Source organism: Haemorhous mexicanus, chromosome 32, assembly GCF_027477595.1.
Source record: "Haemorhous mexicanus isolate bHaeMex1 chromosome 32, bHaeMex1.pri, whole genome shotgun sequence".
NCBI classification, from domain to species: Eukaryota; Metazoa; Chordata; class Aves; order Passeriformes; family Fringillidae; genus Haemorhous; species Haemorhous mexicanus.
Window position 1 is genome coordinate 1,558,449 of NC_082372.1, and position 17,021 is coordinate 1,575,469.

The 17,021-nt window shown below is 55.7% G+C and overlaps 1 protein-coding gene and 1 long non-coding RNA gene across 2 annotated transcripts; one reads left to right on the forward strand and one right to left on the reverse strand.

Annotated features, from left to right (window-relative positions):
* Positions 1–5,060: 5,060 nt before the first annotated feature.
* On the reverse strand, positions 5,061–6,235 carry LOC132340453 (HLA class II histocompatibility antigen, DQ beta 1 chain-like). Its single transcript, XM_059871479.1, has one exon. The coding sequence runs from the start codon at positions 6,233–6,235 to the stop codon at positions 5,519–5,521; it is 717 nt and encodes a 238-aa protein (XP_059727462.1). The 3' UTR covers positions 5,061–5,518.
* Positions 6,236–15,906: 9,671 nt separating this feature from the next.
* LOC132340673 (uncharacterized) lies at positions 15,907–16,820 on the forward strand. The gene is made up of 2 exons (XR_009489990.1): positions 15,907–16,103; positions 16,553–16,820. It is a non-coding gene; the product is annotated as an uncharacterized LOC132340673 (long non-coding RNA).
* The last annotated feature ends 201 nt before the right edge of the window (positions 16,821–17,021 follow it).

Sequence of the window (17,021 nt, forward strand, 5' to 3'; positions counted from 1 at the left end):
TCTGGCCAGCCAGTCCCATCTCTCCACGAGCTTGGCTACCAGTGTAGTCAACAGTCCCCAGCAGGTGATCCTTGACTAGGCGGGCGTTGGCCTCCCACAGCCGCTAGGCCATGGCCACCTTGGCCACCAAGGCCTTGGGGACTTTGGGGGATGCCTTACTTGTCCCCTCCAGGGCGGCCTCGATGTCCTTGAGCAGGCGCTGCAGCTCCCAGAGGAACGAAGTGGCTTTGTCACACACGGCCACCAAGCGCTCCAGCAGCCCCAGGGCCGCCTCTACCTGCTGTCTCTCCATGGTGGCTGTTGTTCCCTCGCTGGTGGCCTCCATGGCCTCTTCCCTCACCTGCTATTCAGGTCTGGCAACCACCTCAGCCCCCTCCTTCCCACCCAGGGCCTGACCCAGCTCCATCATGTTTTCCTGAGCTGTCCCATAACGGGCAGCCTCGTCCTGCAGCTCCCCGGCCCGGGCAGTGGCCGCCTCAGTGACCATCACCCTGCAGGTGTTGCGGAGCTTGGTGGCTTTCCTGGCCAGCCGGGCCCAGCTGTTCATAAGCACAGCCACCAACCACTGCCGTTTGCTGGCCATCATTGTCACATCTAACCTGGTGGTCCATGGGGTGCTCTCGTAGGCAGCCAGCACCTGGCTCAGGGAGGTGACAGGGTCATCATCATTGGAGGTGACAATGCAGCGCCTCCAGGTGTCATCAATGCTTTACAGGCTGATGGAGCTCCTTGGTTAAATCCTCCAGGTCCCTGTGCAGGCACCCTGGGGACACGAACAGCCTCATCTCCTTCTCCTGCATAGGCAGGGTGGCCAGCAGCTTGTCAGGTTGGCCACCACAGTGACCTGTGGCTGCAGCAGGATTGGAGACAGCTGGAGAGGGGACAGGGGAGGTGTCAGGGACCTGGTGGCACTTGCGGCCTCCTAGGCTGGCCCCCATGCCCTCGAGGGGTCCCCTTTGTCCCCTCCATCCCTTTGTCAGCCTCTTGTTCCCTCTGCCACTGCCTGCCCCTCCCCTCGTAGCCCCTCCCACGCCTGCCCCTCTGCCACTCCCTGCCCCCTCTGCTGTCCCCTCTGCCATGCCCCACAAGCCACCATAGGGACTCAAGAAGAGGTTGTGGATGTCCCCAAGTGTCCCCAGCAGGTGATGATTGAATAGGCAGGTGCTAGCCTCCCACAGCTGCTTGGCCATGGCCACCTTGGCCACCAAGTCCTTGGGGACATTGGGTGACCCCTCATTTGTCCCCTTCAGGGTGGCCTCAATGTCCCTGAGCAGGCGCTGGAGCTCCCAGGGGAATGTGGTGGCTTTGTCAAACGCAGCCACCAAGCGCTCCAGCAGCCCCAGGGCCAACTCCACCTTGCTGGCAGCCACCCTGGACTGTCTCCTCACCCAGGCTTCATATTCGGCCATCACCTTGGCCCCCTTCTCCCTGCCCAGGGCAAGACTCAACTCCAGAATGTCTTCCTGACCTGTCCAATAATGGGCAGCCTTGTCCTGCAGCTCCCTGGCCCGGGCGGTGGCCACCTTGATGGCCGCCTTGGTGGCCACCTCCCTCCAGGCATTGCGGAGCTCGGTGGCTTTCCCTGACAGCCGGGCCCACCCATCCACAAGCACATCCACCTACCCCTGCCAGTTGTGGGCCACCATTGTCAAATGGCTCCGGGGGGGTCCATAGGGTGCTCTTGCAGGCAGCCAGCGCCTGGCTCAGGGGGTTGACAGGGTCTTCCTTCATCGGAGGTGACACTGCAGTGCCTCCAGGTGTCATCAATGGAGTAAAGGGTGGTCCGGAGCTCCCTGGTGACTTTCTCCAGCTCCCTGTACAGGCACCTTGGGGACACGAACGGCCTCATCTCCTCGTTCAGACTGGGTAGGATGGCCAGTAGGTTCGCCCAGGATAGCCACCACGGTGACCTGTGGCAGCTGCAGGGCCAGGGACAGCTGGTGGGGAGACAGGGGAGGTGTCAGGGACCGCATGGCACTTGTGGTGGCCCCCAGCCCCCGAGTGGTACCGCCAAAATCCATGGGAAGGTCCAGGATTTGGCCGCCTTGGCTCAATCCCAGGGGGTTTAGGCTCAGCCCGAGGAGATTTAGTCTCCATCCCGCCATTTCCAGGCGGATTCATTCCTCAGTTCCCAGCTGGACTTATGAGGGAACGCGGAGCGCTCTGAGGCGCCCACAAAATTGCCCTTAACAAACATGGCCGCGCTGCTTCTCTCGCGAGACCTCTGGCGAGAAGCGCCAAACGCTGCGCGGACCAATCAGAATGCATGGCAGAAGTACTGGCAGAAGTTACCCCCGCGTCGGCGTCGGCGGCTGCTTCCGGCTGAGACTCGGTGCATTGTGGGCATTGTGGTCCCGGTGGGGCCCAGCGGCGGCGGAGCGGGGCCGGGGCCGAGGCCGCGGGGGGGGCGGGGCGGGGCGGGAATTTGGGGGCGCCGAGGGAGCCCCGGGACCCCTGCCGGCAGCACGGGATGGGCGACAGCGACCGCAGTCAGCACCGGGAGCGAGGGGAAGGGGGCGGGTGAGGAGGGAGTTGGGGGGAGCTGAGGGGGTTTGGGGGTTCGTGAGAGAGACTTGGGGGTTCTGAGGGGATCAGGGGGGTCGTGAGGGGGTTTGGGGTTCGTGAGGGGATATGGAGGGTCCTGAGAGGGTTAGGGGGGGATCTGAGGGGTTTTGGGGGTCCTGAGAGGATGTGGAGGGTTCTGAGGGGCTTTGGGGAGTCCTGAGGGGGATCTGGGGGGTCCTGAGGGGTTAGGGGGAGATTTTGGGGGTTTGTGAGCAGATTGGGGGGGGCTGAGGGGATGTGAGGGGGTTTGTGGGGTCCTGAGGGGATGTGGGAGTCCTGAGGGAGAACTGGGGGGTTGTGAAGGGGTTTAGGGGTGATTTTAAGGGATTCTGAGGGAGAATTGAGGGTCCTGAAGGGATTTGGGAGGTTGTGACGGGGCTGAGGGGATGTGAGGGGCTTTGGAGGGTCCTGAGGGAGAACTGGGGACTCGTGAAGGTTTTTGGGGAGATTTTGGTGGGGTCTCTATGGCGAACTGGGATTGTGAGTGGATTTGAGGGGGATTTTACGGGGTCTTGAGGGGGTCTGGGGGGTCCTGCAGGAATTTGGAGGGGGATTTTGAGGGATCCTGAAGGGATTTTTTGGGGGTCCTGACTGGGTTTTGGGCATCCTGAGGGAATTTGGGGCGATTTTTGGGGGTCCTGCAGGGATTTTATGACTGGATTTCCTGACTGGATTTAGGGGGATTTTGGGATCCCCGACTGGAGTTTGGGGTATTTTGGGGTAATTTTGTGTTCTCTGAGCAGAGTTTTGGGGGATTTGGGGTAATTTCGTGATCCTTGAGCAGAGTTTTGGGGTAATTTTGGGGTAATTTCCTGGTCCCTGACCGGAGTTTTGGGGAATTTGGGGTAATTCTGGGCTCCCTGCTGTTGCGGTGTGTTGCAGCTGGGTTCATCGTGCCCACGGAGGGCGCAGCTGCCGGCGCTGGGCAGGGGAACAAACGAGATGGGTCCTGGTTCCAGAAAGCTCCAGAATCTATTCCTTACCCCCGGGCAGGAGGGGCGGGATGGGGATGAAGGACCAGGCAAAGGCAGGGCCGGGGGTTTTTACAGGGGATCCCAGGGGGGAGTTGGTGTTGGAGGCAAGAGAGGAGTTCTTAGCAGCACAAGGAGGGTGAGATCAAATTCCTGTCTCTTAGGAACAGGGGTACTCCACAACTCCCCCGTTTTTAAATTGATCAATGCATGCTGAATAACTTAAAATAAGGGGATTCTCGGGAATATGACTGAATAGTTTACAAAACCAAAATGAATATTATTCAGCAAATGAATATTAATAATTAATAATTATTAATTATGATTAACAAGGAATAGAAAAGCATTTGAGTCTTAATCACAAAGGATAAAGTAACAGAAATGATGATACTTGATTAAATGAATACATTTTTACTTAATGAGTTAACAGCTCAATCTCCTCAGGCTTTTGATCTCCTCACCAGGAGGGGTGCAGTTCTTTGATCCCCTCTTCATGAGGGGCACAGACTTTAGTGTTTGGTCTCAGCGTTGGCGCTGGTATTGTGGGTGTTGTTATTGTGAAAAATGAGTATTATATGGTTGGCTTTTCGCAAATAATAAAAGGAATATTATGTGTGTTATGTTAGAAAGTTAATCTGTTTTACTTAATTAATGCTGTGTTAATCCTCTTAAGTAGTGTGGTAAATAGAGTTTTAGGCTATAGCATAATATTAAAATAGAAACTATGCGATGTAAGATACTTTTCTAACTAGCTCAAGAAAGGGATGAGATGTTCAAGAAATTCTTTTCACAGAGATAACAGCAACAAGACACTTAAATCCCAAAGAGAAGAATTCTTGCCTCCTTATCATGAAGAACCAGACTCCTTTCACCTCCTTCTTTCAGACTCCACAGAGCCAAACCATGATTTACGAGATATAGGGGGGTAAGGTGACAATAACCAGAAAAATCTCTACTTTGAAAGGAATGTTTGCATCATGTATGAGATTTATGAATATGCAGCAGGCTATTGCTTTTAAGGGTTAACCCTTTGTTAGCTGACATGCTTTTATGAGGAAAGCATCCAAACATCCATAATTCTTTGCTTTTTTATTGTCCTTTATTGTCCTAACTCTGATTGTCCAAGTTCTTACTGCCCTATTTTTTTATTCCTGTTTTTGTAACTATTTTATTACTATTAAACATTTAAATTTTTAAAACGAGTGATTGGTTTTTCACAGGGTGGTGGTGAGGCCGGCTGACTCCTGCACGGGGCTCGCAGCCGCGCCACGCGGGCCCGGGGCAGGGCCAGCTGCAGAGGCACAGCAGGAAGGGGGAGAGGTAGGTAGGGGGGAAGGGGAGGTTTGGGACCAGAGGAGAAGGAATTGGTGGGAAAAAAGGGGAATTTAAACAGCGTGGTCAGTGCCGTTTTTAGAAGGAGGGCCCAGGACGGCGCGGCCTGCCATGATCCACTTGTACAAATGGGGTTGTGATGGTTCATTAACTGATCTCAGAGTGCAAAACAACACAGAGGGGATTTCAGTATTCATCAAAACAAATGCACCTTTACTGAGTGCCCACAGCAAATGCGATAGAAGGATTAGAAAGGAGATAAAGGATAGAGAGAGAGAGAGGAAAAGAAGGGCTGGGGGGAATAGCTGCCAATGGAGAGATGAAATCCCTGTGGTCCGGCCAGTAGATCCCTCTTGTCACATCGAGGAGAATCTCAAATTCTTTGGTTAACTCAGGGGTCTCTTATAGTCCTCTGCTGAGGGGAGAATGGGTTAAGACAACAGAGAATAAGTGTATTGAAAACAGGTATGGACAGTCCATGTTCCAAAACAGGACAAAGCAATCTCAACAGTGAGCGGGACCCATTGTTTCAGGATTGGTTCTGTGGAAAACCAGTCTTGGTCCAGTGAACACACCTGCAGGCACCACTTGGCAGACATCCCACTTCCGTCAGACCAGCATCCTGTGTTAGAATTATAAGGGTCTCAGTCTCATTCCTTGGGAGGGGGCTTCAGTCTCCATCCTTGATGGTGGTCATGAGGCAGATGAGGGATCTTCCGTGGGGGGATCACCAGAGATGGATGCGCCACAGAGCACTGGGAGTGACCGGGATGGACTGGGATGGGCTGGAGGAGCCACGGGGGGGTCAATGGGTGGGAGAGGATGTCCCAGTGATGGACACAAGGAGGGCTGCGGCCTCTGAGGCGATTCCCAGACTCGAGGGATACTGGGAATTTCAGGAGTTCCAGGGTCATTGGCAGGGCAGGGCCCGAGGGGACGCGCTCTGCCCAGCGCTCACCTCGGCGCTCCACCGTTGTGAACGGGGCATAAAGCTCGTAGTTTCGCCGGCAGAGCGTGTCCACCATCTGAACCGGGTGGCTGTTCAAGCGCTTGGCATTCATCTCCCCATAGGGGGTGAACCCCACGTACACCCCGACGTCGCTGTCCAATATCAGGAACTGCTCCCGGTTGTAGATGAACCTCTCCACGAACCTCAACTTCTCCGTGCCGTTCAACAAGTGACACTCTTCAATCTCATCCCCTGGAACACCCCTGTGAGTGCAGGACACAGCTCCGGGGTGCCCCCCCAGCACCCCCAGAGCACCGGGGGCCAGCCCGGATCCCCACTGCGCACTCCCTGTGCCCCACGGCCGCCATGGGACCCTACTGCCCGCGCTGCCGCTTCCTCTGTGCCATCCTTCCCCCATTTCCCCTTCCACATCTTTTCCCCTCCCATCTCTGGCCGCTCCCAAAATCACTTTAAGGGTCCCGTTTCCCCATTTTCCTAAAAATCCCTCAATCCCCAGCCACTATCGGGCTCAGTTTCGGGGTCCCCCCTCCCCTTTTCCCCACCCTCTCCCAACTCTCCTTCACCTCCGCCCACCCCTCAGCCCCTCCCGCTCTCCCTTTGGGGGGGTCCCCTCCTCCTCCCGTCCATTCCGGGCTCCACCCTTCGCCCCCTTTTTCCCCCTTCTCCCCCCCTGTCCCACCGCCTCCCGCGCCCCCGCTCACCTGAGACCTCCGCGCCCGCAGCCGGGGGGGCTCCCAGCACCACCAGTGCCACCAGTCCGGCCCCAGCTGCCGCCCCTCGCCCCACGGCCAGCGCCGGGCAGGGGCCGCAGCCCCGAAGCAGCCGCGCTGCGCTGGGAGCACCAGTCCGGAGCGGGGCGGGCTCGGCAGCGCCGCGCGCTCCCATTGGCTCCCGCCACTGCTGGGGAGCGATTGGCCACGGGCTCTGCCCGGCAACCGATGAGGCAATCCAACGCCCCGCGCTTTCATTGGCTGCGCCGCCTTCTGCCTGCGCTGGGATTGGCTGAGGCTATTCCGGGAGGCTGCAGCCCCGGGCTGGGGGATTTTTTGGGGAGGGGGAACCTTGGGGCGCTGGGCAGGTGGGAGCTCAGGTATGCTCAGAAATGTGTGCCCAGGTTCGCGGGATCTCAAGGGGGCCCGTGGCAAGTGGTGACGCTGACCCGATGCAGAGCCGCTCTGTCCCTGTCCCCCGCAGCCGCACAGCGAGAGAAAATGGAACCGAGGGTTCCTCCGTGGGGACAAGGACCGGGAGAGATCCCTCGGCAAATCCGGTACGGGCACAACAGACCCGGCCTGGGCACACGGAGGGAATTTATTACCAACCAAATCACAGCAGCACAAGGAGAGGGCAAAGAAATCTCTCCAACACCTTCCCCCACCCAAGAGGGATCACCCGGATCGGGGGTCACCAGGGCTCTGCCCAACGGGGGTCACTGGGGATCATCCAGCGCGGATCCTCCCATGGGGGATGGAGCTGGGGCAGCGCACGAAGCTCTTCCCACACTCGGGACACTCGCAGGGCCTCTCCCTGGTGTGGAAGTGCTGGTGAGTGACGATCCCTGAATTCCACCTGAAGCTCTTCTGACATTCCAAGCACTCATGGAGCCGTTCCCCAGTGTGGATCTTGTGGTCCTTGGTGAGGTGGGAGGTTCCACTGAAGCTCTTCCCACGTTCCCCACACTCACAGGGCCTCTCCCCAGTGTGGATGTTCTGGTGTTCCATCAGGCTGGAGCTGTAGCTGAAACCCTTCCCACATTCCAAGCACTTGTGGGGCTTCTCCCTGCCATGAGGCTTCTCCACTGAGCTCTGGCTGGATCTCGAGACACCTTCCTGGCTCAGGGGGGCTCTTTCCTTCCTGCAGCTCCCTGGGCTGGGTTTGCAGCCACTCCTCGTGAGGGATCTCTGAGGTTTTTCCTCCTCCTCCATCAGGCCACAGCTTGGCAATGACAGATCCTGGTTTGGGGGAAACCAAGGTGGGAGCGCCTTGGAGTAGAGGCTCCCCCTGGCCAAGTCCATCTCTAGAATACATCAGGAATCTTGTGTCCATGGAAATCTCCACAATGTCAAGATTCAGCCCAAAAAAATCTCTCCCAGGAATTCCCTGTTGCTGACCACTCCACTTTTGGGGTTCCAGAGTTTTCCTTTCCTTGGGATAATGGGGGTCCAATGGCTCCAGGGGTTCCCCTTTCTCCAGCATCCTACTTAGGGATGATCCAGGGGCTTTTGGGGGTCCATGGGGTCCCTTCTCCCCTGATGCTCTACTTTGACATCCGAGGAGTCCCAGGGGTCCCTCTTCTCCAGGCTCCCCCCCTTTCAAGGCAGCCGGGGTCCCCCAGCTCTGGGATCGCCCCTCTCTTCTCTCCCCACTCTGGGTGTCCCAGGGGTTCCCCTCCTCTGCTCTCCCAGGGGTCCCCAGGACCAATGTCCTTCCCTGCCCATACTGGGCAATGGCCATGAGGACCCCCAAAGATCCCCCCAAGGGGCTCAGCTTTGGGGTCCTGCATGACCCAAAATTATAAACACAGAGAAAAAAACCTCCCAGAGACGCCAGACGATATTTGGGGCTCAAATCCACAATCTGCGGTCTCCAAACACACCCCAATAAAAAACCCTCTCAGCGACACCCCTGATAGATTTGGGACAAGCTCCTCCTCCCCTCTCACCTGCAGGACGAGGTGGGGGCGATGGTCCCGCGGCTGCGGCCACAGGGGACACTGGAACCTCCTGTTCCTGCTCCTGCTCCTGCTCCTCCTTTTCCTCTCTCCCTCCTCCTCCTCCTTCCTAATCCCACCTCCTCCCCAGTTACTGCCTTCTGTGTATTTAAGGTTGGAGACCCTTGTTTGTTTTTAGAACTAGAACAAAGATCCCCAATGGAACCAGGCTTGCTGCTTTCAGTCAGAAGTATCAGTGACTAAAGGTCACGTTTCCTTTGGTTTGGTGCCGTCCTTGTTCCTCCTCAGTGTTCAGGCTGGGCTGTGGGGTGTCCTTGTGTGCTGCATTTTCCGAGTTCCTCTGGCATCCTTTGGGCAATAGGCTGTGCCCTGGGAGGGTTCTTTGTGCTCCTTTGTGACATAGGAGAACCTTCCAGGCGGTTTCTGCGTGAGCTGCTGCTGTGGTGTCACAGGAGCAGTGCCACATCCCCGTGGTGTTCCCGTTGCCGTGGGACACGGAGGCCTCAGTGCCCAGAGTGGCTCTGGGCTCGCTGCAGGAGGATCCTCGTGCCCGAGGCATTCTCAGCAGCCAGCCCAGCCCTGACGGGTGTCCTTCTGTGCTCGGAGGGCTACAGGCAGCAGACTTGTGCAGCGCAGCCAAAATGATCCAGCACGTGGCTGCTGCAGTTTGCACTCTCTACTCGGTGGCTTATTCGGGGTATTTTTTAACCCACTTGGCATGTAAGTCGAGGCTTTCCCTCGCTGCAGCATCTGTGGCTTTGGGCTTGCTGTGTGCTTTGTGTTCTTCCTCTGGAGCTGAGTTGACTTTGGAACCAAATTGCCATGAAGACACCATTGCTTTGGGAGAGCTGCTGCCAGCAGCTGCAGCTGAAAAAGGGGGTGTCTGCAGCCAGGGGGGCGTGCACAGCATTTGCAAAGAGCCCTGGGGGGTTCTGTTCCCTCAGGCAGGGAGTCTGTGCCAGCAGAGCCTGGAACTCCCTCCGTTTGCTGCTCCGGCCAAGAACTGACCCAGCCCAGTATTTTGTGCTGTTCTCTTGCTGTGGGAAGGGACTGTGGCTCCTGCAGGGATGCTGTGAGAGCAAAATGCTCTCTTGGAGTTTCCTTGCTCCATGGCATTTCCCACTACTGGCATTTTTTTCTCCTAACAGCATCTGGTTCATGTTCCCTCTCCCATTTCAGGGCACTTCTTCTGTGGATCCCGAGCAGCTCCTCCTTCGGTGAGTGGGAAAGGAACCTTTGGTGTTTGGAATTGTGCAGCAAGTTGTGAGCTTGGCATGTGGCAGCTGAGTGCCAGCCTGGGAGGCTGAAGGAAAGTTCCTGTCAGTGTCTCAGCAGCAGCAGCAGCAAAGGGATCCCCGTCAGTTTTCTCCTTTTCTGCTGAAGAGCTTTTGAAGAGCTGCAGGTCTGGCTTTGCAGGCAGAGGATTGCTGGCTGGCTTTAGCCATGGTGGAATGTTGAATTCCCAGCAATAAGTGGCAATGTCGACTTTAGCCCATTGTTAGTTGGAACAGCTCCAAACCCAATTTCTGCTTAGTGCAGCTGGATGTGCAGCTGAGGATAAATAAGGTGAGAACTGAGATTGAACTTCCCGTCCCTCACGCTGCCGTCTGTCCACAGGGCACAAAAGCAGCACCAGCACCTCCTGTGGCTCCCTCTGCTTCCAAAGAGGAGTCCAAAGAGGAGGAAGACAGCAGTGAGCTTCCGGCTGTTCTGGGGGACGATGGTGAACTTCCCTCAGTGCCAGGAGATTACAGTGAGCTTCCCTCAGAGCCAGGAGATGACAGTGAGCTTTCTGCTGTTCTGGGAGATGAGGGCGAACATCCCGTGGTGTGGGAATGCAACAGCGAGGCTCCCAAGGTGTCGGACAAGGACAGTAGACATCTCCCGGAGTGGGACGAGGAAGGTGGATGTCCCCTGGTGTGGGACGAGGATGGCCAAGCTCCCAAGGCATGGGATGAGGACAGCAGACATCTCCCGGTGTGGGATGAGGATGGAGGACATCCTGTGTCTTGGGAAGAGAAGGATGAACATCTCCCAGCATGGGAAGTGGACAGCGAACATCCCCTGACTTGGAAAGATGATGGCGAACCTGCAGCGTTTTGGGAAGAGGATGGAGAACCTGCAGCGTTTTGGGAAGAGGATGGAGAAGCTGAAGAATTTTGGGAAGAGGATGAAGAACCTCCCTCCGCTGTGGGATCCTGGGCTGAGCATTCTGACAGCAGCACAGCCCTGCAGCCAGAGGGGAGAGGGGAGTGGTGCCTGATGCAGCTGAGTACGTCTGCTCTGTCCCTGGGTGCCCGAGTAGGGCGCTGTGTGTGTGTCTCGGCATCAGCTGCACCCAGGGTTGCTCTGCAGCTGAATGTCACCGAGCCATTTCTTGTCCTTCCCCAGCTGAGACCAAGGGGCTCACGGCCCCAGGGAGTGGGGCTGTGTTCTGGCTCTGCTGCAGGGCGGGGTCTCACTCTGGGAGGGAGCGTCTTCCACGTGGTTTCTTTCAGGGAACACCGTGAGCGAGGCGGAGCCTGCCGAGAAATACCTGGAGCTGGAGCAGATTGGCCAAGGGTAAGGACATGGCAGCGACTTCTGCACAAGCAGGGCCAGGGGTTGTGCTGTTGCAGGATCCAGTGAGAAGTCAGGAGAGCTCCAAACACCTTCAGACACTGGGCTACCATCCTGCTGTCTCTCAGTCCTGATCAGAATTGATAACTGTGGTCAGGAGGCATCGTCAGAGCCCCCTGACGCTGGCAGTGTCCTGCCTGCAGCACGGGGCAGGACCTGGAAGATCTTCTGTCCCTGGAACTGGATTGCCTAAAAGAGCAACTCACCATCTGATGACTGTCAGAAAGCAATTCTCAAGAAGATTTCTTTCAAATATTTTCCTTTGAAAAATATCCATGGGTCAGAATGATCAACCTAAAGGTTTAGAAACAGAAACTAGAAGTGAACTAATAAGGGCTCTATTCTAGCACAGGTAACAGACCCCATCCATTCAGTAACAGACACAGAGCTGATGCACTCAGGGGGAAAATGCATCACCTGCCTGATGGCAGGGCCCTTGTGGAACCAGCAGGTATTAGGCAGGACATGGAAAAGGATGAAATGCATTCTTTTCCAGTTCTTTAGACACCCATTTCCCCTCCTAGGTTTTGAACTAAAGCAGTTCAGGGTGGACATTTGGGATTTGCTCCAGTTCAGTTCCTTCGTGCTGGGTCTCAGTTTTCTCTTGCCCACCTTGCATGGCAGAGGGCTGGTGGCTGCTGTGCTGTTGTTGGAAGGGTCGATGCACCCAGGTGTTTGTGAAGGCTGCAGGCAGCAGAGATCTCCTGTCTGGGCTGGCTTTCACTGCCAGGGCCTGAAGCGCTGCTTCTTTCTTCTCTGCTGTTTTGTCTCCAGGGCTTTCGGAACCGTTTACAAAGGACTGGACAGGGCCACTGGAGGAGAGGTCAGTGTCAACACGCCCAGCACGCCTGGCAGCTCTCCAGGGCTTTCCCCTCTGCTGGGAGCTGTGGCTGCAGCTTTGGGGGCCAGCAGAGCTTTCCTGCTCAGGCTGCTCCTCTGAAGGCAGAGCAGTGTCAGCCTGCAGAGCACAGCTGGGACAGACCTGGTCCTTCTGAAGTGCCAAAGGAATGCAAGGAGGGCAGTGGTGTCTGTCAGAGCAGGACACGCTGGCTTGGTCTGCATATCTAAAAGTGTGAATGCATCAGCTGCTGGAGTCTGAGGCCCAGTTTATCTTCACCGCAGCCTCAGACAGGAACACTATTTAGCAGTTTTTCCATCCTGTCTTTCATCTTCAAAGGGAACCTCAAGGCCTGATTAGGGAGAGATCCTGCTTGGGCTCAGTTTGAGGTTTTAGTCCTACATCAGCAGTTCACAGAGAGAGGGAGAGAAATGAGAAGATGGATGTCCAGAGCAAAGCTCTCTCCCAAACCCTGCATGTGTGTTTGGGTCTGGTGTCAGTGACAGCCTGTGACAGGGATCACATGAGCCATGGATGTGCGTGTTTGCTTTGTTGTGCAATCCCAAACAGAGCAGTTGCATCTGAAATCATGACCAAATCCCACAGAACTGCTAAAGGGTTCCTGGCTGTTTTGCTCTGTTTTCACAGAACCAGAATAACCTCCTGCTTTCCAAATGGGTTTGAATAATAATAATGAGAGTGTTGTGGCCATTTGAGCAGACTGTAGGTGCAGAGGATGTTGTTAGAGCTTTGAGGCTGACAGCTGAGGGACCATTTCTGCAGAGCTGGCAAGGCCAAATGTCTCTGGCCATGTGTCCTGTGAGCAGCCCCCAGCTGGCAGAGCAATGGGCTGTGGGAATGGCACTTGCTGAGCTCTGGTGTCCCATCCCAAGGCAGTTTGGCACAGCCCGGCTCCGTCGCTCCAAACAGACTCGCTCCGTGTTTGCTGTGGCCTCCTGCCACAGACTCCTGCAGTTCAAGGGCTGCCATGTCCCTTCAGGTGGCCATAAAGAAAATGAGTCTCCGAGGGCAGAACAGGGAACGAGCTGTGAATGAGATCCTGCTCCTGAAGGACAAGAAGAACCCCAACATTGTCAACTCTTTGGACAGGTGAGTGTTTCAGCTCTTATCCCGTGCCCGGGCCCTGCGATATAACCTTTCCTGGCATCCCTAGTCTGTAGCCTGTTTTGAAAATGCCTGACCCAGCCACATCTTCTCAAAACAACAGCCTGGCAGTTCACTCCCTGCGTGTGCTTTTGTTGCTTTGGTTTGGTTTTTCCTTCAAGTTGACCCCGTTTGCTGCGTCTCCAAACAAGTGCTGATGAACCACAGCAGAAATTATTTCCCTTGGCTTCTTCTTCCCAGCCCTTTTCCATTGCTACAGATGCCAGGCAGACCAGGTTCTTGTTTCCAGCAATGCCTCATTTGCCCATTTTCCACTGGCCTTGCCTGTTTCTGAAGGGACTTTCTGAAAGGTTTTCTGACTGCTTTTGTCCCAAGTGCTGCACGGCCTCCTCCCCTGGATAACCCTGGCAGTTGTGTTGCCTTGCTCTGGAGGGAATGGTGGAACTGAGGAGTTCAGAAGCTGAACCAGCTGGGGGCAAGTGTTGTGGTTCCACATTGATCTGGGCTGTTGCTAACCTGCATTTTTCACCTGCTTGCCATCTAAAGCCTCTCCTTTCTCACAGGTGTCTCCTTCTCCTTTAGACTGTGCAGATTCCAAGGGCTGGGCAGCCGGGCAGGAATGTCTCTCAATCTGATTCTGTCCTCACTGACAAGTGACCTGGAAACAAAACTCCATCCAGGCTTTTCCATGGGGGAATTGAGCACTGCCCATTCATCTCCATGCCATTGTTTTCCTCTTCCAGCTTCCTTGTTGATGGAGAGCTGTGGCTGGTGATGGAATTCATGGATGGAGGAACTTTGCAGGACGTTGTCAGACAGACACGCATGGCTGAAGGAGAGATGGCAGCTGTCAGTCGGGAGGTGAGGGATCCTGCTTGTCACTCCCATGGCTGGGACACCATGGTCCTTCCAAACAGGCATGAGAACAGGAGTGGCTCCATGCTCAGGGCTTTGTTTCTGTGCTGTTTTCATGAGCTGGAGAAGAAAGAGCCTCTGCAGTGAACGGCCTGCCAGCATCACTGCACTTCTGCTCTGTTCTTGCTCTCTCTCCTGCTGTTGTGGTACTCTCTGTCCTTTTTTGGATTTGATTTGCTGTTCTCAGCTTTGCCTTGAACCGTTTGCCTGGAGCTTGTGTGCACTGCACTCCTGGCCTGTCCCAGCAAAGCTGCTGCTGGCAGAATTCTGAACTGTCCTTTCTGGTGTGATATATTCCGGCCATTGGTTTTTACCCTGGTGTTTCTTGTTCTCTCTCAGTGTCTGCAGGGCCTGGATTTCCTCCATTCCAACTGGGTGATCCACAGGGATCTGAAGAGCTCCAACATCCTCCTGGGAATGGACGGCTCTGTCAGGCTGGGTGGGTGTTCCTGACCAGGCACGGCGCTCCCGGGCTGCGGCTGTGGGGCTGCTTCCCAGTGAGGCCAGAGCCCCACAAGGGCTGCTGGGGGCACTGCCCGGGTACTGCTGCCAGCTGAGAGCAACTGCCCCTGCAGAGAGCTCAGGAGAGGAGCAGGGTGCCAGCAGTGCCTTTGCTCTGGCTATGGCCCTTCCAGAGGGGCAGCAGTGGGAATCTAAAGCTCCAAGGGAATCAGTAAAAGCCACTGCATGAAAGCTGAGGGTTTCTGTAAGGGTCCAGTTCCATCTTTCCTTGGCTACAGCCCTGAGGACTTTTCCCGCTGACTGCACTACTGCATTCTCAGATGGAGAGTGGGGAATCTTTGTGCTTGGTTTCCTCATTCCAGCTGCCTTTGACAGGGTTTGTTTCTGTCCTCAGCTGATTTTGGCCTCTGTGCTCAGCTCAGCCCTGAGCAGGACCGGCGCAGCTCCCTGGTGGGCACTGCTCACTGGATGGCCCCAGAAGTTGTGACCAGATCTCCTTATGGCCCCAAGGTGGACATCTGGGCCTTTGGCATTGTGACCATCGAGATGGTGGAAGGAGAACCTCCTTACTTCAGGGAAACAGGGGCCATGGTAAGAGGCAAATTCTCCAGTGGTTGCAGAGGCCTGTGAGCACAGGGGGACCCTGCCCTGGGAGCAGCAGCTGGAGGTTTCTGCACATGGAAAGGGAATTCCCAGAGGACTCCAGCCTCAACACAGATGAATATTCTGCAGTCTCCAGCAACAATTTGCTTTGGGATTTACGTTGTTGCAGCTCTTCTGGCTGTGAGGATGACATGGAAATGTGAAGCAAGTGCATCAGCTCTAATGTTATCTTGCAAGAAAACCCCAAACCAACCCACATCCCACCCCCAAACCCAACAAAATGACTGCAGGAGTTCCTAGAAGACGTTTTGCAAGATGATTTCCCCCCTGATTCCTCTCACTGTGAAACTTGTTGAAAACCTGAGGATGATTGTTTAACATCCCCATAGTCCAACATATTTCTTTCCTAGTCCAAGCTACTTTCTCCGTGTCACCAAAGCTGAGCTTTCAGCATCACAAACCTCCTGTTTCTGGCCTGGCAGTTTCTGGGGTGGGGCATCAGGAATGCATTCACTTGCGTGTCAGTGGCACTGCAGATGCACTTGATGTAAGAATCCTGTGGAATAACCCAGGCAGACCACACTGACTCTGGAAAATGGCCTGTACAGCTGGTGTCCACATTTGGAGAAGCAAAATGTGCTATTTCTGATGGAGGTTCCTACTAACAGAGTCAGCCAATGAAACTGGCTCTCGGGGCGAGATCATTTGGATGTTGCAGTGGCTGTGGCAGCCCCAGGTTTGGGTTTTTTGGCTGGCACAGAAAAATGAGCTGTGAGCAGCATCTCTGTCAGGGAGGAAAGTGCCCCTGGAGCTGGGGCTGAGGACCCAGGGTGGATGTGAGCCCGTGTGGGTGTGAAGGAAGCTGGCAGAGCGCTGAGTTTGCTTTCCCTGCAGGCTCGCGCTCTGATCCGGCAGAACGGGACCCCGCAGCTGCAGGAGCCCCGGCGCCTGTCGGCTCTGCTGCGGGACTTCCTCGAGTGCAGCCTGGAGCCGGACGAGGAGCGGCGCTGGGCTGCCCAGGAGCTGCTGCAGGTGAATGCCAAGGGCTGCAGGGCAAGCAGCAGCGCGAGGGAGGGGTTTTCTTGTGGGGCCCCCTCCGACAGTCTCCAGCCTCGCTGCTTTCCACACGCAGAGCGAGCAGAATCCTCGCCTGCTTTGGCCTGGCAGGCTCCTTTCGAGGCCAGCTGGGCCTGGTGCCCCACAGCGAGCAGGGACATCTTCAACAGGTCAGGGGGCTCCGAGCCCTGCCCGACCTGAGCTTGGAGGTTTCCAGGGAGGAGGCACCTCCCACACCTCTGGGCACCTTCTGTCAGTGTTCCCCCACTCTCCTGGTTAAAAAATTCTCCCTTACATCTAATCTGAGCCTGCTTCCCTCTCTTGAGTTTTAAACCATTTCCCTTTGTCCTGCTGCAAGAGGGCCTGTGAGGAACTTGACTCTGGGAAGTAACAGTTCATTTCTTTCTTTTTTATCCTTTGGGCAGCACCCATTTTTGTCATCAGCCAAGCCTCTCTCCAGCCTGACCCCTGTGATCACTGCAGTGAAGCAACTGAGTGAGCAGCGAAGGAGATGAAGCACTTGAGGACAGCCTTTAGTTACAGTAGTTAGGACAACTAGTTAGTTTTGGTAGTTAGCACTGATAGTTATGGTAGTTAGTACTGCTAGTTGGTTATGGTAGTTTGCACAGTCTGTTTGTTATGGTTCTTGTTGGTTATGGCACTTTTTGGAATAAAAACTCTCTCAAACCTCAACTCCCTTGACGTGTCCCTTCCTTCTCCCGCTGTGCCTCAGCTGCCCGGAGCCATGTGAGGGGAGAGCGGGCCCAGCCCGGCCCAGAGCTGAGCCCCAGCAGAGCCCTGGCAGAGCCCAGAGCAACCTCGGCACCTGCAGAGTCAGCCTGGAAGGAGGCGCTTGGAGCCTTCGGGGCTGCACCCGGCTCTGGGTTACAAACT